We start from the raw sequence: 26,952 nt of genomic DNA on the forward strand, positions 1-26,952 counted from the left end.
CTATTTTGAATTTTATCAGGAATATTTCTGACTTTAAAAGCACAACAAATGTACTTTGATGTCTGAAGGGAAGACTGAAATCAAAATGAGTAACACAATATAAAAAAAATATTAAAATATATGGAAGTACCCTGAAAGCTACATGTGAATCACTGAGAAGTGGCCCCTCTTTTTCGATGTAATTGATGCTTGAGTCTCCAGCAATTAGGTGTATGCTTCCTTCCATGCCCTCTACTGAGCTCTGACAGGCTGTGCTCTCTCCAGGATTCAGTGCTTTTGCAAGAGTGTCAAATGCCCTATAAGGAGACATCAGATGCTATGAGCTTGGTCATTCTCCACAATAAAATATAATTCTACATAAAATTCTGGAATTAAGACTTAGACCTAAAAATATTACTTAGAAAACAGAACTTTGGTATATCACTGGTTATTCTATTTCAGTGATATCTGTTTCCCAAAGCAACAAACTTAACTTCAATATATATATATAGTATGAAAAACTATTATATTAATAGTATTATCAGAGAATTAAAAGTATTATATGGATAGTATTATCAGAGAATTAAAGTCTTTTTAAAAAAATCTATGTAATTACCAGAAAGAAAACCCCTTATACACTGGTCTAAAAATATACTTTTATAATAAGTTATACATTTGATACTATAAGATTAACAACCCATTTACTTTATTTACATACAGCAGCTATTTAGAAAGAACAAGGACAAGAACTTATGTCAACTTTACTGCATTCTACATAACAAAGTTAGATCCTATTTAAATATTCAGAAAATATTTTAAAACTTGTGTTAACACAGCTACCTCTAAAATGTAAGAATTTGAGATTAGGATGGCAAATAATGAACTAATATAATCAAATTTTTATTTAAAATAGCTCCCCATATTTTTCAATGAGGGGTCTTTTAGAGTTCCTTAAAATCTCATGTTCAACAAAGTACTTATTGAGACTCTTTAAATGCAGTTTTCTCAACATTTAAATGATGAACACTGTGAAAAAAGCCTGAAGAAATTCAGTTTCTATACCTCATGTATTAAGAGAATGAAAAATAGAATTCTCATATAAGTTTCCTGAAGTGTAACTTAAAATTGTAGTTAATTCAATTACATTTTTTAAATCTATTTTCAGGGGATCCCTGGGTGGCTCAGCGGTTTGGCGCCTGCCTTTAGCCCAGGGTGTGATCCTGGAGTCCGGGGATCGAGTCCCACATCAGGCTTCCTGCATGGAGCCCGCTTCTCCCTCTGCCTGTGTCTCTGCCTCTCTCTCTCTCTCTCTCTCTCTCTCTCTCTCTGTGTGTGTGTGTGTCTCTCATGAATAAATAAATAAAATCTTTAAAAAAATAAATAAATCTATTTTCATCACTAGAAATTAGTGGGGAAATGACATGGCTGTCTGGGATAAGACAAATGTTTAACTCCAAATACACAGAGATAAAATCTCTGAAATGTCAGACCTAAAGTATCACCTTTAGCAAGAAAAAAAAAATTCCTAAATTTTATGACTACATTTCTAATCTTATAATATTCATTTATCATTCATTATTTAGAATGTAACCTGCTGAATAACATTTTACATTGAATGTTAATAGTTCAGTTAAAACTTACTATGCTTTACATCTTCTAAGTCAAATACTTGTTTTCTGAAACTTCTATAAAGAGTATTCTACATAAAAATATTATAAGAAATACTAATATTTGGGATGCCCATGTGGCTCAGCAGTTGAGTGTCTGCCTTTGGCTCAGGTCATGATCTTGGGATCCGGGATTGAGTCCCGCATCGGGCTCCTTGCAGGGAGCCTGCTTCTCTCTCTGCCTCTCTCTCTCTGTGCCTCTCATGGATAAATTAAAAAAAAAAAAATACTAATACTTAAGATCAAAACAGACTTTACCTTGAAACATCACCATTGGTCTGCATTTCTTGATGAAATTCACACAAAGAGGTATCACCATTACTTAAGCTTTCAATCATTGACATTTCATTACTATTCTGAGAAAGAGCTTTAGTTTTTCCAAGATTTGCTAATGATGTAACCACACTGGCCAACGTACTTAAATCTCCCTGACATGATTCAGCCTTTAAAAAAAGAAAAAAAAAGTTAAAATCTGCAAATTGGTATCCAAGAACTTTTTGTCTGAGATATCCAATTCTAGATTGTGAAATGCCAAAAGTACTCTAATTAAGATAAACGAAACCTAGAAAGTAAAATCAAAAGGCTCTGAGCTTTTAGAAACTTCTTGAGGAAAATGTAATTTTAAAAACATCAGGTACTTTTCAGAGGAAATGTTTATACAATTAAACCAAAAATTGTACTTCATGATTAATCTATTCACATCAACAATCCCTTTCTCTGTAAACAGATATTAGATGATCTGAAGTTCTTTTTAGAATTAAAATTCTGACAATTTCCAAAACCTATGAACTACTGTATAGTGTTAAAATTAATATTACTGAAAAGAGAAAAAAAGGTCAATGTATTTATTACTCAACAGAATTCCTAAAACGCCAACTTTTACCAGCCATTGTGTGAAATATGTTAAATGCCACAACTGTGTAGGTGAAAAATCTCTTTACGTATTTAAAATAACAGGCTTTTGTTACACATTGCATATTTTCCCATTTGTCTTTAGCTTTTATTAGTGATGTATATATTCTTTTATTCTTTATTCACTAATTAGCTATAATTATTTTGTGTAAAAGTACATTTTCCTTAACTCTTTGACTACCCAGAAATACAATTTCCATAGGAAAGGCAGATAAATACTTGATTTTTCTTTATCAGTTTTCAGAGCAATGAGTCAATGCCCTTAGCAACCTCTAATGGTGACAGGTGAGTTTTAAGTACCATTCTAAATTTATAGATTTTTATATATTTGATGTGTTTAAGTGAATCATTTTTTAAAAAATACTCAAATTAGTCCATCCTAACCTAATTAATGAGAGACCCTTCACAATTGCTTCTATGGTCAACTGACAGTCCTTTAATGACATTCAATTCTTCCTTCATGGTTTTTATTTTTAGTGTTCTTAATCCTGACAAAATGCACGTTTCCTTGCTGTTTCATGTTATAGCAATTCTTTGGTTTATGCAAAACTGATTTTCATGAATAGAGTGAAACAATTTTTTTGTGCTCCCCAAATTAATGAGTGGTCCCAGAATCATTTACTAACCTACCCGTTGTGGAGTTCTTACATGGTTACTACTTGTACCTGTATTTTATTTAATCCTCGTTAACAACCCTCTAAAATAGGAATCATCATCCCTTTATTACCAATAAGAAAAATTATCCATTATCACTCCAGCAGTAAGTACTGGAGGCAAGACGGGGCAGTCAGCTCTGATGGTAAAGCCCAGGCTCTAGCCACTGTTCCAGGCTTCCTATACATGAGTAAAAGGAGTCAACACTTAAGTGTTTTAATTTTCAACTAGAACTTTAACTTCTCTTCCATTTTGTAACATGCTCATCTAGCTATTTTCTTGTTTTTGTCAATGAAGACTCGTAGGCAATGTGAAAAGACCTCATCTTATTACTAGACAGTTTTGAAACTGTCAGGAACTTACCACACAAGAGTGTTACTATAATTTACTACGAAGACATAGAGAAAAGTAGTGTCTGGGCAAATAGTAATTTCTCAACAAAACTTAGTTGTCCTCCTTTCCTAAAGGAGGTAATACGTCAGTGCAATTGTAACTACAGTCCTAATCTTGAATCATGTACACAAGGCTAAGCAAAATCTTCTAATTCCAAAATATATGGTAAAAGGTCAAATCCTCCCATGGAACAACAAAATACTAATGCCCAACCTGTATGGTTTGCACTCTTATTTGCCCTATTTTACAGATGAGAAGGAAACTAAGCATCAAGAGGTCAAAAAACTAAAAAAAAAAAAAAAAAAAAAAAAAGAGGTCAAAAAACTGGCTCAAGGTTATGCAGCTACTAAGTGGCAGATGAAATGTGATTCCAGACCTCATGTATTAAGAGTGTCATTAGACTATTAAACAACAAATATATAATAAATCTGACTATAAATTGGATGAATAATCTTTATAGGTCATATAAAACCAGATCATATCACAAGCTGAGAGAAAAACTAATCATAGGCTCCCTAAAATCTGTTTTCAGACATGAGTCTTTAGGAGAAATTTTTGTTCTCATAAGGGGTTTCTGAACACTGCAGAAACTCCACATGTTCTATCTAAATAAATAAACTTTTCCCCTGAGACTCCTTGCTCTGTAAAGAAGCACTCCAATCTTTAAGAGAACCCAGGTAACTTAGACACATAATGAGAGCTCTTGCAATCTTATTTCGACTCCTGACTCAAGTCAATGTTTTGAGTAAAAGGGGTGCTAGGATTTCTCTTCACCTGAAATATTTTAAGTATTTTGTTACTATAAAATCTGTAGGGGAACATAAAAGAAATATTAAGAATTCTGCACTTGGGCGCCTGGGTGGCTCAGTCGGTTAAGCATCTGACTCTTGGTTTCGGCTCAAGTCGTGATCTCAGGGTAATGAGATCAAGCCCTGCTGCTTCAGGCTCCATGCTCAGCACAAAGTCTACTTTAGATTCTCTCTCCCTCTCTTTCTCCCTCTGCCCCTCCTGCTCATGCTCTTGCTCTCTAAAATAAATAAGTACATCTTAAAAATTTTTTTTCCGCACTTACTGTTACTGTAATTTCTATTTTTGAGTTGTATTTTGAGATGAAAGAAACCTAGAAGACTTTTGTCTGTCATTTTCATTTTGAAGCTATAATTGTCCTAATGGAATAATGAACATTTCTACTGATAGTTATTCATATATGAGGACATACAAAACAGAGGCTATCCTGGTCAAAATCTAAAACTCCAAGTCAGCATCCATTTACAAGAAACACCTGTCAAGGAAACCTGATACACACCAATTATAATCCAGCAGCTTCAATTTAACTAGCTTACCTTATCCTAAAAAACAGGACCCACTAGCCTTACAAGGAAATCTTCAACCTCATAGCCATTGAGGCTACTTTCATATTACTTTCTCTAATATTCACTAAAACTTACTCCTGTCCCAAATTCTTCAGTAAGAGCACTCTCCTGATCTAGGGATTGTTTTCCCTTGCATAAAGGCATCAAATTTGTCACTAAGTTGTTTTAGCTGTCATTTAACACTTGAAATAATTGATCATTTATATTAAAAAAATGTAATTTCCAATAGAGAATATTTAAAACCACATCAATTGACCAAAGTAATGGTGGAAATTAAAATAATATCTTAAAAGCTTAAAAAATTTAAGCTTTAAATTAATTGCACTAAACACACCTTATCTGGTGTCATCAGCACAGTTGACTCAGTTTTTATTCCAGACTGGTGAATATTCACAAACATTCCTGAATCTAACAGTCCTGCTGACCTGTAATAAACAAGTACAAATTTTAGCCTTAGTTTCACTGGGAAGAAAAACAAATGACCAGCTACTTAATGTATGTTTTGCTTGTTTTTACTATACCTTGCAGTTTCACTATCTGTTACAAAAGTTGGAGTTGCAGCTAATGGGCTTCGAAGGTCTTTTCGGATGTAGATTTTTTCTGTTGAAGCGGCACAGTTGGAAGATTTTTCTCGTGATACTTCAATTGGTTTTCTTTCACACTGAACAGCTACAGAAATGTGTTAAACTATTACATCACAATGAGGAACTTACAGGCAATTATAAATGTAACCTTTCTGTCAGCAATGCTGCTCTCCTGGGAGACAGTTGCATAACTGAACTCTAAAGATAATCATTTATTTTTAGAAATTATTTTCAACTTCAACAAAATTGCTTCAGAATAGTAATTTGCATCTCTCATTCTCTTTTTTCTCCCTGGCCTAGCTATGGTAGAAATGTAGAGAAATTCTTATTTTTTAAAAGCTCACTGTCAAGAGGAAAAACTCAAGTTAGAAGTCTCTTCCCTATCTATGAGTTAAAAAAAATAATATTTGACCAACTGGAAACAATACTGATAGGGAGCCATAAAAAGACCAAAGTTAAAACTTTTTTCAGTTAAGGGCAGGGGGAGTTTTGAGAAATACTTCAATGATATAATCTTCATTTATATAATATAGGTAGTATATTTTATAGGAATTTTATTCCATGATACTTAGGAGACAGTATAGTTTAGTTGTTAAATGTACATTTTCTGGGGGAAAAAAAACAACAACAACAAATGCCTGCCAAGATTCAGATCCAAGTTCTGCCACTTATTAGTTGTGTGACCTTGTGCAAGTTACTGTATCTGTTTACTCAAATGTAAAATGGGTAAGAGTACTACCTACTGCATGGGGCTTTGCTGTGAGAATAAATAAGTTAATTCATATGTTATATACAGAGTTAGGCATGGTGAGAGCTCAATCAATATTAGCTACCCTAGGGCAGCCCCGGTGGTGCAGCGGTTTAGTGCTGCCTGCAGCCCAGGGCGTGATCTGGAGACCCTGGATCGAGTCCCACGTCAGGCTCTCTGCATGGAGCCTGCTTCTCCCTCTGCCTGTGTCTCTGCCTCTCTCTCTCTCTGCATCTCTATGAATAAATAAATAAAATCTTAAAAAAAAAAATTAGCTACCCTACTTATCACCTTAGTAGTTTGACCGAAAACTAAACTGGTATCTAGTTAGTTATGTTTAAAAACAAACAAACAAACAAAAACATGTTCAAACATACATACATGCAAAGTATATAGACACTCAAATAAGTATTTTGTTGAATCAATAAAAAATACATGCATATGTACACATTTCTATAGTTGGAAAACTGTAAATTAAAATCATATATATTGACATATTGAGTAAATTTTGACATAATTCTAGACTTTGCCTGAATTCTTAAAATTATTTTCTCCTTTAAAGCTAATACATACAGTCTTGTCTCATTCCAAACGCAATACATCTCTGTAACCTGCAGTATTGACAGCGGTTTCGATGGTGTTTATTGATAATACAGTCCTTTGATCCTCGACATGAATAAACTAAATTTTTTCGGATGCTTCTTTTAAAAAATCCTTTGCAGCCTTCACAGGTTACTGCTCCATAATGACGACCTGGGGACAAGATGTTTAAGAAAACACAAAAGTCACATATTTTGAAACAGAAATGGAAATAAGCCCATTTCTTCCTTTTAAATAACAATATATGTGATGAAATGGAGATTGTTGAGTTTGTGACATGAAAAAATCTTTTAGAAGTTACTAAACAGATAATGAAACAATACTCTTTGCTAAATATATTAAACAATATGAATTTTTAATTCTGTTAACAATATGGAAAATTTCAGAAAAAGAAAGAGCAAAACCATCCATAATACCATAATAAGTAAAAATTATTTTTACTTCTGAGATAACTTACAAATTGTAATTCTCTTATATAAAGGTATTTTATTCTGAAAGCTATGCTCCAAAAAATACATCAATTAGTATTTGAGCTATAATATTCTCTTTTGGGGGGTGGGTGGATGAGTGCTGACAGACAGAGGGAAAGAATATCCACACTGGTTGTGGAGCTGCTATGGGGCTCGATCTCATGACCCTGAGAGATCATGACCTGAGCTGAATCAAAGGTTGGATGCTTAACCAACTGAGGCACCCAGGTGCACCTATAGTAATCTCTCTTTTTTTCTTAAGAGATTTATTTATTCATGAGAGACAGAGAGAGAGAGAGAGAGAGAGAGAGAGAGAGAGAGGCAGAGACATAGGTAGAGGGAGAAGCAGGCTCCATGCAGGAAGCCCAATGTGGTGCTTGATCTCAGGACTCTGGGATCACGCCCTGAGCCAAAGGCAGGCGCTCAACTGCTGAGCCACCCAGGTGTCCCTATAGTAATCTCTTCTTATTGCGGGTGCCATTTTTTAAATTTATGGAGCAATTCATCACATTTTGATTAACATAGCACTTCACAAGTCATTTCTCCATCTATTAAATTGAACAAAGTCTTGGAAAAGTTGCAGTGGAGATTTTTGTAATGAAGCTATGGAAAAGATTTAAGATTATACTTTAGTGAACATGGGTGCTTTCCTGGCATAATGTAACAATGAATATAACTAAAATGACATAACCCTGAGTACTAATAATAGTACTTGGAGAAATGCCTGCTCAGCTATACACAGCATTAAATAAAGAGTAACCAGAGCTTTTCCATCTCAATGATTCAAGTTACTCTATATTCCTGGACTAGTAACAGGGCTTAACAGGTAAGTTAATAACTTGATGTTATGTGTGAAGCACAATTCATTTTTAAGCAATTCCTTTGACAAAACTGAACACACATTCAAGAAAAATTTCCACATATTCAGCTTACATTTGCAAAGAAAAACTCTTTGGGGCACCTGAGTGGTATAGCTGATTAAGCACCTGACTCTTGGTTTTGGCTCAGATTGTGATCTCAAGGTCGGAGATTGAGCACCTTATGGAGCTCCATGCTAGCGTGGAGATTGCTTGAGTTCCTCTCCCTCTGCCTCCCCCCACAAAATAAATAAATCTCTCTTTTTTTAAAGATTTTATTTATTTATTCATGAGAGAAAGAGAGAAGGAGAGACACAGGCAGAAGAAGAAGTAGGCTCCCTGTGGGGAGCCTGATGAGGGACTGCATCCCAGAACCCTGAGCATCATGCCCTGAGCCGAAGGCAAATACTAAACCACTGAGCCACTCAGGTGACCCTAAATAAACAAATCTTTTTTTTTTAAAAGCAAAATTTCATAATTCTTCAAAATATGCATTTTATGTCATTGCAAGATCAAATTAAATTGCATTCAAGTAAAAAAAAAATCCTCAGGTGAATAAAAAGCTTTGGGGAAAACTCAGTTAAATTTTATAGGCTTCAAAATATGAACTATCATTAAATAAAAATCTTTTTTTAAAAAAAAGGGACACCTGGGTGGCTCAACAGTTAAGCATCTGCCTTTGGCTCAGGGCGTGATCCCATGGTCCCAGGATCAAGTCCCGCATCAGGCTCCCTGCATGGAGCCTGCTTCTCTCTCTGCCTCCATCTCTGCCTCTCTGTCTCTCTCATGAATAAATAAATAAAATAAAAACAACATGCTCTTTTCTTTTTTACTTTCAGAAGAAGAAACATGGTAGTATGGTAGTTATTCTAACAACACAACATATAGAAAGTTATTTTTAAATGTTACCTGATGCTTTGTCTCCACATACTACGCAAAGATCAAAAACCTTATTTGGTCCTTGGTCTGGGGAAGAATTATCTGTTAAGAGCTAAAGAAAAACCCCCCAAAACAAAAAACAAAAAAATAATTTGTTAATAATGCTCTTAAAATAAAACATAAAAGAACAGTTAGTCTTAATTATTGCTTGCTTTCTCATAAGTTCTTCTGAAACTTTGAACTCTATTAAGAGTATATCAATTAAACTACTGTTAATTTTCCGTATATACAAGTAAAAACTTCAAAGTTATTAGAAACAAAGGTAAGAAGAATATCTTTAAAATTTGTTCCATAAAATGTCAAACACTCAAATTCATGAATATTTAATGCATCTTACCTATTAAGCACTTATTATTCATTATTCATTCAACACATAAAATTACTGCAGCGGTCTATCAGCCCTATCATGATAGCTCAAAATTTTTCCACATGGAAAAACAAGCTATAACAGCATAAAAAGATAACTGAATTTTTTAAAACAGAAAAGTAGTTAAATTTTTTGAGGTATTTACTTGTAATTATGGAAATATGATTGATAAACCTTTCATCCATGAATATTCTAAGATTTGGATTAGGTGTAGTCATAGACAGCATGGGATGTGGAGTCTGATAAATGGTAGCATGTTAGTCGGACTGGGTGGGGAGGCCTTGGACAAATTATAAACCCTCTTTATATAAAGAGCTAATCACTAGTTATAGCTAACATAATGCTGGCAAAAAAATACTAGTTTCTTCTTTTAGGTTTAGCTTCTAACCTTTATCATTTTCTTTCAATCTTTTGAAACATGAACAAATTAACTCGATCAAAAATCAAAATCATTTATCAAAAAATGTGATCATTTTATCAAAAAATGTGATAGGGCATTCACCATATCACCTTCACCTGGCTTTAAGGCAACCTACAAAATAACCTTCTACTTTGATTCTTTCTTCTTCTTAGGGGTGTGAATGCCTTCAGGAGTTAATTCTGATTTTAAAAACTTTATTTATTATTTTATTTTATTTTTTAAAAGATTTTATTTATTCATGAGAGACAGAGAGAGAGAGAGAGAAAGAGAGAGAGGGGGCAGAGACACAGGCAGAGGGAGAAGTAGGGTCCATGCAGAGAGCCCGACATGGGATTCGATCCCAGGTCTCCAGGATCACGCCCTGAGCCAAAGGCAGCGCTAAACCACTGAGCCGCCCAGGCTGCCCTGATTTTAAAATGTTTAAATACAGACACCTGGGTGGCTCAGTGGTTGAGTGTCTGTCTGCCTTTGGCTCGGGTCATGATCCTGTGGTCTTGGGATCAAGTCCCACATTAGGTTCCCCGCAGGAAACCTGCTTCTTCCTCTGCCTGTGTCTCTGCCTCTTTCTGTGTCTCTCATGAATAAATGAATAACATCTTAAAAAAAAAAAAATACAAACTTTAAGTAGTCCTTAAAATAGCTGTCCCTTGCTATGTTACAATGGCATTATTTCTTTCTATATTTATATCATCATAAAAATTAGTTTTTAACAGAACCTTAAAAAAAATAGTTGTTCTTTGAAAGCATCTATGAAAGGCATCACTCTTCCTTAATAGCACATCTATTGTGAATGATACTCATCTTTTATCTACTATTATTCCTAGGGGAAGAATAAATATTGAGAGATTAAGGGACTTGCCCACATTCTTTAGGTCACTAGATCAGATATCCAATTTTCTTGGTCCAGAAGAATTCTATCCTAAACCGGTTTCTCTTTCTTTGCCCTGAGAGGTGATCCATAAAGTAGGCAAAGTACCAATATTATCTTTTTCTCTTGAAACAGAGAAAATTTTTTTTTAAAAAGTGTAGCTTTACAGTGGAAAAATAATCTGATACACATTTCTTAAGCCAAGTTGTCAAGATCAATGTCACCAGTTATAAAACATGACAATAGTAAATTTGATTACTTGATTTAGATGTGATGAAAATGGCACTTTACCTCTGGGCTCCTCCTTACCAAACCAATAACCCCAGTCTAATCATGAGAAAAACATTAGTCAAAGTCCCATAGTAGGGCCGTGTATAATATAACTGACCAATATACCTCAAAACTGTCAAGGTCATCAAATACAAGGGAAGTCTGAGAAACTATCACTGCTAACAGGAATCTTTTTTTTCTTTTTTTTTGCTAACAGGAATCTAAAGAGAGATAATGACTAAATGTAATATGGTATCCTGGAACCAAAAAGAACATTATGTAAAAATCAGGGCAAGCTAAAATCATCTATGGATTTTAGTTAATAATCAAAATTAATTTGCTAATTATAATAAAAGTATATTAACATAAAATGTTAATAGGAAAAATTGTGTTTTGAGAGGTTATATGGAAACCCTATACTAACTGCTCAATATTCCTGTAACTATAAAACTTTTCTAAAAATATCAAATTTGTTGCTAAAAAGAAAACTTTTCTAAAAATATCAGATTTGTTGGTAAAAAGAAAAAGAAATTAAGGTATTCATGATGTTATAAATTTTTTTAGTGACTTTCGGCTTGTTGATAAAGTAACTTCTTATAAATCCCACCCACTTTTTACTTCAGCTGTTTTTAAAAATAATACAAATGATGCAATTAGAAAGGTAATAGAATCTGTCAGGTTATACAGGCAAAATTTTGTATTTTATTAATTAGTTTTTCAATCCCAAAAGAAACTTTCTGTGATCAGGTTTTCATCACAAAAGAGAATTCAATTTTAAGTGGGCATTCTATGAAAAAGTTTCCAAAGGGTTTGTTGGATTTGTATTCAATCACAGCAACCAGCAGTGAAAATATCTACATAAGTACAGGCATGCAGTGTATATAAGTCTTAACTGGCTCTTTGAAAAATATATAACTAGCAAAATTTAAATGATGCAAAGTTAATCTGGACCACTGACTGACTTCCAGTGTTAAAGCAGACTGGGGATAAAACTGCCTGCTACATCAAGGAACATGTAGATGACAACCAAGGAGCAAAGAGCAAAGTGACAAAGACAACAGCCATAATACCGACTTTTTGATTTGGCAGCTTCTTGCTTGAGGCCCAGGCAGTCTGGTCTTAGGCAGTGCTGCTACCATAGGAGAGGCTCTTAATTTGGTAGTTTCCTAATCGTGCAGAAGCGGCAGGTCTCTTAGAAGCCAGGTCTGCAGCATGTCTGAGTGGTTATTCTTGGAAACCTAACCTGGATCTGTATCTTCAACCTTTCCAACAATTCTGTGAATTCTCTACATCCTTTATTAAAAACCCCCTCCTGGACAAACTAGCCAGAGTGGCTCTTACTATATGCAACTAAGAACCAACCCCTTCCCCCACCCCCCGCCAAATATATGGATGTGAGGGTGCACAAGGAAAAGTACAGTGGCATATGGTAGTCACCACAGATAATGTGCACAACATATAATTTTATGCAATTCTTTCTTTTCCTTCAGACCACGTAGGATGTAAAGTCTTAACATCAGGACTTATGACCTGCTTTTTAATTCTTTCAAGTATAAGATGAAAAGACACTCTAAAGTATTTACCTGGAGATGTTGTGCAGAGAGATCAGGAGTTGTAAAAAATAACTGATTAACACCTGCTGCATCTGGAGTAGTGAGGAAAACTTTCCCTGGAGTGGAATCTTGCCTGGACAAAATGACTTTGCTTGGGGTAGAGCCATCGTGATTTGTCAGAATGAACTGCTTGCCTTGTGTATTATGATCAAGTGCCGTCACAATCTGGATTTTCTGGCCAGTTTGCTGCTCGGTAACAATCTAACACAATCATGTCAAATTAGTAATCAATTCAACTTATCTTTTTTTTTCCCTCTAAGGGCACAATTTTCTCCTACCTTCAGACAAAGCTAGAAAAGGATACCTTTATATATATATTTGATATGATACACATACACTATACCTTTTAAACTAGCAATTCTACTCCCACAAAATCCCATCCTATAGAAAAACAAATGTGCAAATAAAGGTACAATAGAAAAAACACTTGGACCTATTTTGATTCCTTGCTTCCCATTCCCTCCCACCTTCCATTTAGACAAACGTTTATTGGGTGCATTCCATTTGTCAACCACTGTTTGTTCTGGGCTCTGGAATATGGCAATAAACAAAACCTTTGTTCTCATAACGCTTTTAGTGAGGAAAGGCAGATAAAAAACAAACAAGAAAATAATATTGTCAGATGGTATTAAGTACTACAAAGAAAAAATAAAGCAAGGTAGAAATGGTGAGAGTCACTGTTGGAACAAAAGCCATGAGGAAATATTTTTGCATAGACCTGAGTAACAGCCCAAAGCTTAGTGAGTCCCGAGAAGAGGAAATGAAACATGAAGGAAGGCCGTGGGGCAGGAAGAGTGTGTTTCACACATATGAAGCGAGAGACACTGCAAGAGAGCTATGTGAGTGAAACAGCGTGGCAGAAGGTATTAAGGTAAAAGATGGGATCTGAGTGACAGCAGGAGCCAGATGGTATAGGGCTTTGTAAGGACTAAGTCTAGATTTCCACCTGTGTGAAAAGGAGATCCACTGGAAGGTCACAGAGCAGAGTAGCAAGATCTTTTTCAAAAAGAGTAATTTTAGATTTAGTGTGTAGACTAGCCTGTGAATGTTCAAGAGAAGAATTAAGGGAGACCAGAAAGGATGCTATTGCTCTGCTCACACAATGGCAGTATCTGGGAATTCTATACGGGCAGAGATCCTGGCAGGGTACAGGGCAGTAGCCATGTTGGAGGAGAAAAATGATTGGATTTGGGATATTTTATGAAGGAAAATATGACAAGATATGCTGAAAGACTACATGTGGAATATAAAGAGAGAAGAGTCAAGGATGACTACCAAATTTTGCTCTGAGCAACTGGGAAGTCATCTACTGAGTTGGAGGAGACTGGGGAAGAGCAGGTTCATGAATAAAGAGAATTAGCCCAGCGTTGAGGGCTTTTGTTTTGTTGAGCAAATATTTTACAGAATAAACTCACTAAGCCAATTTAATACCTTCATTCAAATTTAAAATGCCAAAGTTGGTTTGTTTCCAACTTTTTTCCATTTCCCTGAAATTATTTTCAAGATTCTTTTCTATGCAAAATTCACAACAAAGTTCTGAATTACTAATCAGTTTTTATCTAGAACAGACTGTACTGATTATAGCTGCTGCCAATCTGAGTTTTCTTTATTGACCATTATTTCCAGCATGTCCTATTGTTCTGGGTGTACTTTTCATTGCTGTCAATTTTATTTTATTTTATCAATTTTATTTTACATAGGTTATTTCCACAACCATCTTCCCTAACAACTTTCAATGATACCTGTAAGATGTGAATTTGAATCAGTTTATTCATAACAAATTTTACCATGTAAAGCCTAAGCTATTGTAGGTTTCACTGTGGATTATTTCTAGCAGTAATATTCATTGTGAAGTAAACAAAATTCTAATGGCTGACCAACTGATTTCTTAGAGAAGAGCTATGGGCGCAGGCAAGGTGTTGGTAGTTCTTTGACAGCACATCCAAACTTGACAAGTGGTAGCCTTTTTAAGGCTAGTTGCAATATTAAATCAGAAACTGTATTAAAATCCATTGGTTTATCCTGCAATTTGAATAGATCCTTTACTTGTCTGTGATTTTCTAACATCACACTGGCCCACTGAGTGATGTACATCTTTTATATGTTGATCTGTTTCATCATACCATATCATTACATGGCAGGTAGCTCCTGGGGGAAAAAAAGGGCAACTAACATTTCAGTATTATTATGAAAATAGTTCTGACCTTCCTGAGTCTCTGAAAAGAGTCCCTAGATGATACTTTGAAAAGCTCTGGATTATGGTACTTCTTACTAAGGAATAGGGCATAATTGTTCCAGGTCTCATCACCCTTCTGCTATTCTTCATTAGCTGTTTTTCTTTTGCATTCCCATAACTCTATATAGTCATCTGTTATAGCCCTTATCATTGTACTGTGACTGTTGGATGACTTGACTGTCACTAGATTTAAAGCTACCTTAAAGTCAAGAGTATCTTTTATCTCTTTACTTCCAGAACCTAGCATATACAGTTGATGTAAGTAGGTTTGATGGATCTGAGAATGAACTGTAAATCAAACATACCTCTCCCATCTGTTGTTCAATAATTTGATGTGCAATTTCTTCTATAGTTGCCATGTTCTAATTGCCAAAATGTCCTGCCAAAATAAAGATACCTTTTCACAATTATACTCATAAAACATATTTCCTGAAGAATTTATAAATAAAATGACATGTAGCTAAGATTTGTTTCAAAATAATCCAGTTGGGGTGGGTGGGAGAAGGAGGGAATAAACAAAACAAGATTGGCCATGCAATGATGATTATTGAAAACTAATGAAGTTTATACAGGAGTGCATAAAAACTATTCTCTTTGCTTTTATGTATTTTGAAAATATTAATTAAAAAAATGATTCAATACCAAACAATTTTACTTTTCAAAGATACTGAAGGCTAACCAGGAGAACTTTGATGCAGATCAGGAGTAGTCTAGTAATTTAAATAAGGGTAATCCTATCTGTTAATAAATATGTCACTATAGCCACTTGACACACTCTTTTACCAGTATACTGTAAAAATTAACAAAAGAATTGCATTCATTCTGAAGGAAAGATCTCTCCACAATTTTGTGACTGTTCTTTATTAGTGGCGGTTTCTTACATATTAAGGTTAATTAGAATTTAAGGTAAAACTTTCTCCAAATGGATTTGAGAGCCTGAAAGATTAATGTGCTGACTCTGACTTGCTTTTTCTCTGTATCAGCAAATAAGAATACAAAAATTATTTTTGATTTTGTCACATTATATGTCATAAAATTACTAATACCCTATAATTATAATTATTTGCCAAATTATAAGTTGTTTTCCATTAGAAGACTTTGAAAATTTTAAATGCTTCAATTGTACTAAAGCAATGTTCAATATTTAGCTTTATTTAACTATTTCTCACTAGATAAAAAAGCAGTGGCCTAACCTCTCTGGAACCAACCAAGGAAACAGAGCTGCTCCCCAGGCCTGTATCCTCTGACTCATCTTTGGATCTTTCTTCTTTTTAAAGAATAACAAATATTTGAAACTGAATAATTCTACTGGCCCACCTAGTAGTATCACACAAGTCCAACAGTTTTTCTTCAATTCATCCTATGAATGTCCCCTTCAGTCCAAGCTGGCAACACTTCTGCTGATATAAAAGAAATCTTACTGCCTTCCCTGCAATTCATGGCGGTGGAGGCCATCACATATAAGAGCCCTCTACAGATCTCTCCTGGATAACCCCATCCAGGCCTCTGTTGAGATGGCTGACTGGATCCACAAATCACATGTCCCGAATCTCTTTAGCAAATGGTTGTCCAGTCACACCCAGGATAGTCCCTTCAGTCCTGGTTCCTTCGTTCCTTCCTTCTCTCTTTCTTTTTCTTTCCTTTCTTTTCTTCCTTCCTTCCCTCTTTCTTTCTCCTTCCTTCCTTTCTCTCTCTCTCTTTCTCTCTCTTTTCTTCCTTCCTTCTTTTCTCTTTCTTAGATTTTATTTATTTGAGAGAGCATGAGCAGAGAGCCCAATGCAGGGCTTGATCCTAGGACCTCAGAATCATGACCTGGGCTGAAGGCAGATGCTTAACTGAGTCACCCAGGCACCCTTGGTTCCATTTTTCTTAATTCCTTTTTCAGTATCTCTCTCCTCTCACATTTTACTATAAGCAATGAGAAATGGCCAAGTCTTCAACAGTTTGCTTAGAAATCTCCACAAATAGCCAAGTTTATTGTTTAGAAGTTCTACTCTCCATGAAAGGCTAGAACACAACGCCAAGTTCTTTGACACTATCCTAAGGTTCATTTTGCTCTAGTTACCAATACTGTAACATGTTTCTCATTTCTGAGACTTGACTAGAAGCACCTTTAATGTTTATTTTTTAAAAGATCAATTTGAGGGAGAGAGAGAGAGAGAGTGTGTGTGTATACACCTGTGAGCATATGTGTGTGGGGGTGGAAAGGTGGGGAAGGGCATAGGGAGAGGGAGAATCCCAAGCAGACTCCCTGCTGAGCTAGGAGCCCAAGGCAGGGTTTGAATTCATGACCCTGAGATCATGACCTGAGCTGAAATCAAGAGTCAAATGCTTAGGCAACTAAGCCTCCCAGGTGCCCCTTTATTATTATTTTAAAGAGTTTTTTATTTATTATTTGAGAGACAGAGAGCACCCCCCTCCCCATGTGTTAGGGGAGGGGCAGAGGGAGAGAATCTTCAAGCTGACTTCCTATTGAGCACAGAGCATGAAGCAGCATGATCTCATGTAGAGCTGATCTTACAACCCATGAGATCATGAGATCATGGCCTGAGCTAAAACCAGTCTGACGCCCAACCACTGTGCCACCCAGGCACCCCTAATGTTTATTATTTCTATCAACATTCTGTTCACGAATCTATCTGTGTATCTCTAAGACAACAGCAACTTTTCTACAGTTCTCTTTTCTTTCTGAACTCTTACCAAAATTGCCTTTGGTATTCATTTTTTTTAGATTTTATTTATTTATGAGAGTCACACAGAGAGGCCATATTATTTTTTAAAGATTTATTTATTCATGAGACACAACACAGAGAGAGAGGCAGAGACATAGGCAGAGGGAGAAGCAGGCTCCCTGTGGGGAGCCTGATGTCCTTTGACATCCATATTTCTACCAATATCTCTTCAAGACAATCTAGGCTTTTGCTAGCATGCATCACAAAACTCTTTCCACCTCTATCCATCTCCCAGTTCCAATGTTTAGGCATTTGTTAAAGCAGCACCCCACTTTCCAGTACCAAAATCTGTATTGATTTGCTAGGGCTAACATAACAAAGGCTTAACAGGGCTACTTTTGGCTGTATGGATTCAAATAACAAAAATTAATTTTCTCTTGGGGCATCTGGGTGGCTAAAATGGTTGAGCATCGGACTCTAGTTTCTGCTCAGGTCTTGATCTCAGGGTCATGAGATTGAGGGCTCGTGCTCAGCATGGAACCTCCTTGAGATTCTCTCCCTCTGCTCAAGCTCACACACTCTCTAAAATAAATAAATAAATCTTAAAAAAATTAATTTTCTCACAATTCTGGAAACTAGAAGTCTGAGACAAGCTGTCAGTAGGGTTGGTTTCTAAGACCTTTCTCCTTGGCTTGTAGATGGCAGTCTTGTCTCTTTACATGTCTTCCCTCTGTTGTGCCTGTGTTGTAATCTCTTTTAATAGGGACAACAGTCATATTGGATTAGGGCCCACCCTACTGACCTCATTTTAACTTAGTTACCTCTTTAAAGGCCTCATGGCAAAATATAGTCACATTCTGAGGTAATGATGGCCAGGACTTCAATTTGATCAGGGAGCGGATGACAATTCAGTTCATAACAGGCACAAATCTAGTAAGAAATGCGCACAATACATGTAAGGAAACTTTTACAATGCTACCTAGAGAGAAGAAAGACTGAAAGAACACCACCAAAAAAAAAAAAAAAAGATTACAGTGACTATCTCCAGGGAGAACTGGAAGTTTGGGAACAGGGGTAGAATGCAGACTGACTTTCTGCTGAATAAGTGTCTGTCTCTTTTAAATTTTACCTACAAGTATTACCACAAACAAAAAGTAGTAGGAAACAAAAAGCCAGTTTAAAGGAATCTTTTCCAGAAATCCCAAAATCTACACCAGTGTTATTAGCACATTAGCCTCAAAGAAACTACTTCATAATGAAAACTTAGGTAAACTATTTGTATATATATTATTGTTTGATTACTTTTAAGTGTATGAATAGAAAGAACTGAAGTCAAATCTCAGTACTATTATATGAGCAAAAAATTACACTAAATCAACTTCTAGCAAAGACACCAAAGAGTATTAGGGTATAATGTGTAATGTACTTATGTGCATGGTATATACACATGTACAGGTTCATGTTTAACTGTATACTTTTTCATTAGCAATGCTAATGGTAATAAAAATGCTAAAGGATTTGAATCAAGAGTCTGACACTTAACCACCTGAGCCACCCAGGCACCCCCTTCGACTTCTTTCCTTATAAACTTTCTGCATTACCGCAGTAGTCTAGAGCCTTTGTTCATATTGTTTTACAGATCCAAATAATCCACTGGTTAGCAAAAGAATGCTTAGGCAAAGTTTTTGAAATACCTCAGTGATCGTATACCTCAATTTGTACTGAATGAAACAGAAATGAGAGGAATTTAGGGAACAGATTTGACCTGAAAGGCAGACTAAGAACTCTTCCCCTATGGACCCCTCTCCAACCAAACATAGGTATGTATGGTACATGCATTGCAATATCAAACTACTTACCTTATCCTACTTATAAAGCCTGTTATGTGTCTATCAAGCCAGCTTATTAAAATTCAAGTCTAGAAAGGCACAGACACAATGATATAAAGTCAAATGTATGATCCTATTTTCATTATTACTTATTTTTCTCATTAAACTATCAAGGAATATAACATTTATATGTAAATAAATCCATAAAATAATTCAAATACATTATATAATCTTGTTCATTAAAAATTTTTCCCACCACTTGCAAAAAGGAGGTAAACTATCTAAATTAATAACAAATTGTGGGGTGCCTGGGTGGCACAGTTGGTCAAGTGCCTGACTCTTGATTTTGGCTCAGATTCTCAGGATTGCGAGATAGAATACTGTATCAGCTCCACACTGGGCACGGAGCCTGCTTAAGAGTCTCTCTCTCCCTCTGCCTGCTCCCCACCCCTCCTGTGCACACTCTTTCTCTCTCCCTAATAATAAATAAATAAGTTACAAATTATATCCAGATGTTTTAAGTTTTACTAAAATTCAGGAATTCCCAGAGGATAGTATTATTTATTCTGATAAACGAAAGTATTACCAAGGAAGAAATGATAAAAACTGGTACAAAAGAAATAGGTATTTGGCATAAAAGCAGGTATTTATGATAATGTATCAGTCACTTTGGTTGTGATAAAGGCCTAACTATGGCTAGTTTAAGCAAAAAGGCAGGAGGTGGAGGAAAGCGGATTTACACTGATCTGACTCAAGTAGAGCTGACTTTGGGAAAAAATGGAGCTAGGGTTTTTGGTGCTGTCAGGAATTTCCTTATCTCTATGTTGTTTTTTGTTTTGTTTTGCTGTTTTTTTGTCTCTACTCTTATTCTCCCTATATGGCTTCTTATTTTCTACTTTGTAGTAAAGCACCAGGAAAGGAAAAAAGAGTGTGCATCCCACACAAGAAAATACATTTTGCATCATGACTCAGCACACTTACAAAGATTAAACTGAAATAAAGTCTTAATGAGACTATTCTTACCCTCAGTATATCTGATGTACTCTTTTCCATTTCCTTTAAAAAAAGAAATATGACCTACTAAATTAATTTCTCCATCCATAAGTGGCTCACAACACAGTTTGCAAAATACTGCTTTGGATGCCAGCAGCCTACATTCAGTTAATGGTATTGGGACTGGTGGGGGAAAAATGAACTGTTTCTGATGTAGTCAAAGAACACAGACTTAAAATTTTGAATCTGAATGGAAGAAGGATGGCACCATTCATACTACGCTTTTTTTCTTTGGGAAGGTAAATAGAAATGAGATCATAGTAAATTGAAAAAAAAATCAGGAAAAAAAAATCAGGGCCGAAAATGTGGGACCGTTTGTTTTTTGTATGTTAATCAGGTCTGGAATAGTAAAGACAGCATCTTCCTGCTTTTTACTTTGTCCCTCAGGCTGGTGAAAATACTTAACCCTCAACGCCTAACTCAGATGTCTCCATGAGGTTTCTCCAGAGCCACCCTCTAGTGTGGTGGTTCTGAGCTCCTCTTGTTCATGTATTGAGCGCTGTGTTCATTCAGCTTTCTGGAAATATTTCTAATTTATAAAGAAACTGTCAACCGGGACACCTGGGCGGCTTAGTGGTTGAACATTTGCCTTTGGCTCCAGGGTGTGATCCCAGAGTCCTGGGATCAAATCCCACATTGGGCTTCCTGCATGGGGCCTACTTCTCCCTCTGCTTGTGTCTCTGCCTCTCTCTCTCTCTTTCATGAATACATAAAATCTTTCAATTAAAAAAACAAAAAAGAAACTGTTAACCACTGGTGTAGATATTCTCACTGACACTGAATTTTTACACCTTTTTGAAGTAGATTATGTTGAATCCACTTTTTTGTGAGGAAACTGAGCCTCACAGTGAGTGACGTGCTCATACATTTAATAAGTAATAAAAACGGGATTGGAACTCTGATTTACTGACTTGAGGTCTAGGACACTACTTCCTATATAAACTTATTCGATTTCTCTGTTTTTCTCTTCATCACTCCTACCTAATTTGCTTCATAACAATTAGCACATGGTGATTTTAAAAAATGTTTTCTCTAAAACACAAGCCCTGTGGGGCAGAGCTTTCCCACTTTGTTCACTGTCAAGTCCTAAAGTCTCACAATACCTGGTAAATATGTTTCAGTAAATTCGTACTAAAGTTAAATGACTACTAGGTACTGTTTAATACTAGTGGTTCAGTGAAAACTACAGATCTTTTCCTTAGAAGTCTATTAGAGATGGGTCATCTATGCATAGGACAGGGTGCTGTAGGAGACAAATGGACATAATCTTATGTCCACACTGGGCCCACACCAGGCCCACACTGGGCTAAAAATGAGGGAATGCTTATTTTCTGATCATAACTGTAGATACCCGTTCAAAAAAAGAGAAAGAAGAAAATAAGTAGCCTATAAATCTCACCTAGAAGTCACTTAACATTTGAGAATGTTTATTTTTAGCCCTTGTGTGTTTTGCATAGTTAGAATCAGTTGTAAATAAAATTTTGTTTCTTGATCTTTGTATTTAGTTTGTCATTAGCATTTCTGTCATTAAGCATTTTCCTCATATGCTATTTTAATGAAATAATTTTTTGTAGAAATCTTTGTTCGTTGTTTTTACTAAGATGTCACCTTCTCAGAAGAGTCATCTCACCTCTTATTAAAAATTGCAATTCCTTCCCTCCAGCATTTTCTGTCACTAGCCCTGCTCTATTTTTTTTCCACTCCGCTTTTTGCCATTTATTGGTATTGTATATTTATTTGTTTGTTGCCTGTTTCATTTTACCAAAATAGAACCTTCATAAGGGGGAATTTGTTTTAATACTACCTGCTCTATCTCTAACACTTAGAAAAATACTTCACCCATAGTAAGCACTCAGTAAGTATTTGTTGAGCAGAAGAATAGTGAATGAAGTATTGGGTCAATGAACATGAGCATTTTTAAGACTCTCAATACACAAATGGCAAGTTACGTTTCTAAGAAGGTGATAGCAATTTAGACTTCCAACAATATGTGAAGACTGCTTGTTTTGCCTCAATTGTTGGAGTTAAATTTTGTCTTAGAAAACTAACTTATGTTGATTTAGTGATTCCACGGTCATGGTAGAAAAAGAAGCCAATAGCCAGAGACACGGAACCATGAGCAACATGGTAAATTCAAGGAATTAATTACTAGTGTGTATGGCTAGAATATAAGGTTTAAAAAATGACACCTTAAATCATATAAAGGGAAGACTCTGAAGAATATTAAAAGGTGAAATAATATTAAATACACGTTAGAGCAATCAGGCATAAAAATATTAAAGTTTCAATTAAATGAGTATTATTGGACTTTTAAATCAAGAGATTTGGAACTAGATTGGTTGTAGTTTGGGTTGTCCTCACAGTGACTGAAGTCATCTATGTTGATGGCAGGAAAGGGATTAACAGCGTCAATTTTCAATGAATAATGGTATTAGAGCAGAAGCTAATGAATGAGAATAATAGTCATTAGAAACTATGGTATAATGGATTTAAATGAATCTCGGAGGAAACATTTTTGGTGTGGGAGAAAAGTAGCCTCGTTCAGAGGCCTACCACGTTAGCACTGTCCTTGAGTTGTATATATATATATGTGTGTGTGTGTGTATGTGTATGAATACAAAATAGTTTCAGTCTCATTGGCGTATTTTAAAATATTGTACTGTCTTCATTAAGAATAATGATTCCGGGATCCCTGGGTGGCGCAGCGGTTTGGCGCCTGCCTTTGGCCCAGGGCGCGATCCTGGAGACCCGGGATCGAGTCCCACGTCGGGCTCCTGGTGCATGGAGCCTGCTTCTCCCTCTGCCTGTGTCTCTGCCTCTCTCTCTCTCTCTGTGACTATCATAAAAAAAAAAAAAAAAATGATTCCTGGGACGCCTGGGTGGCTCAGCGGTTGAGCATCTGCCTTCAGCTCAGGACGTGATCCCACGGTCCCTGGACTGAGTCCCACGTCGGGCTCCCTGCATGGAGCCTGCTTCTCCCTCTGCCTATATCTCTGCCTGCCTCTCTCTCTCTGTCTCTCATGAATAAATAAATAAATCTTTAAAAAAAAATAAAAAAAAAGATATCTTTTAAATTAAATATTTTTTAAAAAATATTCAAGACTGGGCAGCCCGGGTGGCTCAGTGGCTTAGTGCCACCTTCAGCCCAGGGTGTGATCCTGGAGACCGGGGATTGAGTCCCATGTCTGGCTCCCTGCATGGAGCCTGCTTCTCCCTCTGCCTGTGTCTCTGCCTCTCTCTCTGTGTGTGTCTCTCATGAATAAATAAGTAAAATCTTAAAAAAAAGAAAAAAAAAGAAAAAAGAAAAGAAAAAAGAAAACTGACGGGAGTAAGGTTTCTCTCACCAGAAAACACAAATTCATTCACTCACACTGCAAATGACAGTATGCTGCATTTCAAGGAGTTCATAAAACCTCCACTAGCCTTGAAGGCCTTCAAGTTAACCCTTCAGGTAAAATCTGAGCTACTGCAGTTTCCTGAACACGCATTTAATATATACATGAAAAGCCCCTATTAGGCAAGAACCATATTTGTGCATATTTAAAGTGCCAAGAAGACAAAAACCATTCTGGGGTCAGCTCCTTTGACAAGCAACAGTATCTCAGGGCGCTTACAGAACTGAACCATCCATATTCTCCTGCTTCAGAACCACCAATGTCTCTTTAATGGCCGAAGGATAAAGTTTCCACGCTTCTCTTTTTATTTTTTCAGTATTTCCTGTCACTGTGGACACAGAGTTTCTTTCTGGTCTGACTTCCTCATCTTCCCATTTTATCTCCTATTGCTCCCAAGAGGGGCCCCTTTTCAGGTCAAACTGGGATGTTCTTTAGGCCTCAATATACTGTTTCCAGGCTCCTCTCCCCTCTCTTAAATCCCACGAGACGTTCAAGAGTCAAATTTTTAAAAATCCAGTCCACTGAGGTGGGTCTAGCATTTACTGTGTACCCTAAAGCTGCTGACTTGAATTCAGAGACTTTTGTTAACTTCTAAAGACAAAACTTAAGTAGAGATACATTTCCCACAGCCCCTTCACTAAAGATTTTAAGAGGTTGCAAGAGGGTTCTAAAAAATCGAAAAAAGGTAACTATATTTATACCATTAATTATGTATGTTGTTTCTTTTGTCTTTTCTATTCCCGAAGGGCAGCAATTATACACTTTGTGTGACAGAAACACAAAGTGGACATACCTTGGAAATGTTTAATGCCTTTCATCTGTATCTCCCTCAAAACTCTTCCTAAAACACTGAAATGCTCCTAAAATGAATAATGAAATTAGTTACTCGTATGTGCCATGCGTTTAAAAAAAAAAAAAGAAAAAAAAAAACAAGAACAGAAACATCCCTCCTCTAGATCTACGAACTGGACACGGAGGCAAAATTTTAAAACAGTCACCGTGTACCAGTCAACCATCCAATCGACACTGCTCAAGAACGTCCACATCGAAGGCTCATTTTACAACATCCAGAGGAACAAAACCCCGAAAGGCCGTACTTCCAGTCCTTTTGGCTTTTCCTTTCCAAGTATTTATTTGTTTAATCAACAGGCCGACCCTACTACTTAGTGAAGGTTCCGAGACAACTTGGCAACATTTGTAACTCCTAAAATGGTGCTGTGCAGGGGCTGCAGGCAGTTTCTTAAACAAAAGGACTACTGGAAGTCAGGACATGCCCCGGCCAGGGAGCACCCCGGGCCGGGCCGTTTTTCTCAAGAGACGGGTCCAAAGACAAGGGCTGCCGTCGCCCGGTTTGCGCAGGCAAGTCAAGGGCGTCGCTCCGTCCGTCCCGAGCAGCCACGAGAATTCGGAAGCGGCGTCGGAGGGGACGGAGGCCCCGGGTCGCCGACGCTCGAGCCCACGGCGCGCCCCCGGAGCCCGGCCCTCCCAGGCGGGGGAAGCGGCGGCGGCGGCAGCGGCGGCGGCGGCGCCGAGACGGAAGCTTTTCCTGTAGGTGAAAGGTCAGAGGCGCCGCAGGAGGCGCCGGGGGAGAGGCTGCGGAGCGCGCCGTGCAGCTCGCGGACTCGCCTCCCGCGCCCCGGCCCCGCTCCGCGCCCGGCCCCGCCGCCGCCGCCGCCGCCGCCGCCTCAGCCTCCCTCGGAGCCCCGCACGTTCGGCGCCGCCACCTCAGCCACTCTGCGCGCTCCCAGCCCAAGCCGAGCAGCCTGCCGCCGCGCCGCCACACGGGCCGGCCCCGCCGGCCGCAGCCCGCAGGCTGTCGGGGGACCCGGGGGTGCGGCCGTCGGCAGGTGGGAGGAAGGGACACCCCGCCCCCGCCCCCCGCCCCGGGCGCGGCCACGACGGCTCTGCTCCCTCCTCGGCACTTCTTACCGGCGCTTCCCCGACGAGCTACGTCCCGCGCCGGGCGTAGACCGGACAGTCCCGCTGTGGTGGCTGCTTGGGGTTCCGGGAAGAGACAGGTCGGAGAAAGCTCAAGGGGTTGGGGGTGAGGAAAAGTGGGGGCAGGGAGCTTTCTGGGTTTGTGTATTTGGGGGGGGTCAGAGTTCGTGACCCCTCCCTCGGCTCTGCGGTACGTGCTCCCCTCCGCGCCTGCGCATTACTGGTGGACCGGCGGTGAGGAGGTCGTGACGTTCCCGGGGTGGAGGAACGAGGAAAACCGAGCCAGAGTCCGCCGCCCCCTGTCGGCTGGGAGGGGAACCGCACCGCCGGCGCGGCCCTATCCAGGACTTGAGGTAGCCGCGGGCGCTTAGCATCCCATTTGCCCAGGGTGGTCGGTCGTTAAAGGAACCTTCAGGGTTGAGTAGCACTAGAGAACCTCAGGAGTTTTAGGCAGTTTGGTTTCTAACTTGTGGAAAATTGGGCTTTGTTTTAGGCTATCTCTTACAAGTTTATTAGAGGAGTTTATCAGTCTGGATAGATGCCAATAAAATATCTAAGATTTCCTAAAATAAGCGAAGGCAGAATCCTGCGCAGGAAGGCAAAGATTCACTTATTCGCTCTTGTGGGTAAATAGGCATGATGGCTAGATGGCGCAAGAATTACCACCTAGAATGTAAACTTCTTGAAGGCTGGCTTTTTTGTCAATTGGTGTATTCCCAAGCATACAGGACAATGCCTGGTGGTCCATGACAGGGGCGCCTGGGAGGCTCAGCGGTTGAGCCTCTGCCTTCAGCTCAGGGCCTGATCCTGGGGTCCCAGGATCAAGTCCCGCATGGGGCTCCCTGCAGGGAGCCTGCTTCTCCCTCTGCCTGTATCTCTGACGAATAAATAAAATCTTAAAAAAAAAAAAAAAAGAGGCATATGACAGAACAAGAGCACTGACAGCAACCACCTGTGGCATAGAGGTGTGGCAGGAAGAGCTGTCCTCTGTGCAAAGTACTGTGTGATGTGGACTTTAAGAGAAGGGGTCCTTGACATTTCTGTAGTATTGATCAGCACTAGAAAAGCAGTCATGGATTCAGGCCAGAAGCCCAAGTCAGAAAAAAACATAGGT

General features: G+C 37.8%; 1 protein-coding gene across 5 annotated transcripts in view; it reads right to left on the bottom strand.

Moving 5' to 3' along the window:
• The window catches only part of NR2C1 (nuclear receptor subfamily 2 group C member 1), a 45,796-nt gene extending 19,481 nt beyond the window's left edge, over positions 1–26,315 (bottom strand). The window contains exons 1-10 of one of the 5 annotated variants that reach the window (XM_026013004.2): positions 25,830–26,060; positions 24,694–24,760; positions 15,257–15,330; positions 12,686–12,916; positions 9,147–9,228; positions 6,884–7,063; positions 5,500–5,647; positions 5,313–5,403; positions 1,905–2,089; positions 131–296 (exon numbers count right to left, since the gene is read on the bottom strand). In XM_026013004.2, the coding sequence (XP_025868789.1) occupies positions 131–296; positions 1,905–2,089; positions 5,313–5,403; positions 5,500–5,647; positions 6,884–7,063; positions 9,147–9,228; positions 12,686–12,916; positions 15,257–15,310 (1,137 nt within the window). In that variant the 5' untranslated portion in view covers positions 15,311–15,330; positions 24,694–24,760; positions 25,830–26,060. Of the gene's footprint in view, positions 1–130; positions 297–1,904; positions 2,090–5,312; positions 5,404–5,499; positions 5,648–6,883; positions 7,064–9,146; positions 9,229–12,685; positions 12,917–15,256; positions 15,331–24,693; positions 24,761–24,905; positions 25,413–25,829 lie in introns of those variants that run through there. The other 4 variants (XM_072724612.1, XM_026013003.2, XM_026013005.2 and 1 more) reach the window with 4 other exon arrangements.
• Between the last annotated feature and the right edge of the window lie 637 nt (positions 26,316–26,952).

The sequence above is a fragment of the Vulpes vulpes genome, chromosome 10 (assembly GCF_048418805.1).
Source record: "Vulpes vulpes isolate BD-2025 chromosome 10, VulVul3, whole genome shotgun sequence".
In the NCBI taxonomy this organism is placed as follows: Eukaryota; Metazoa; Chordata; class Mammalia; order Carnivora; family Canidae; genus Vulpes; species Vulpes vulpes.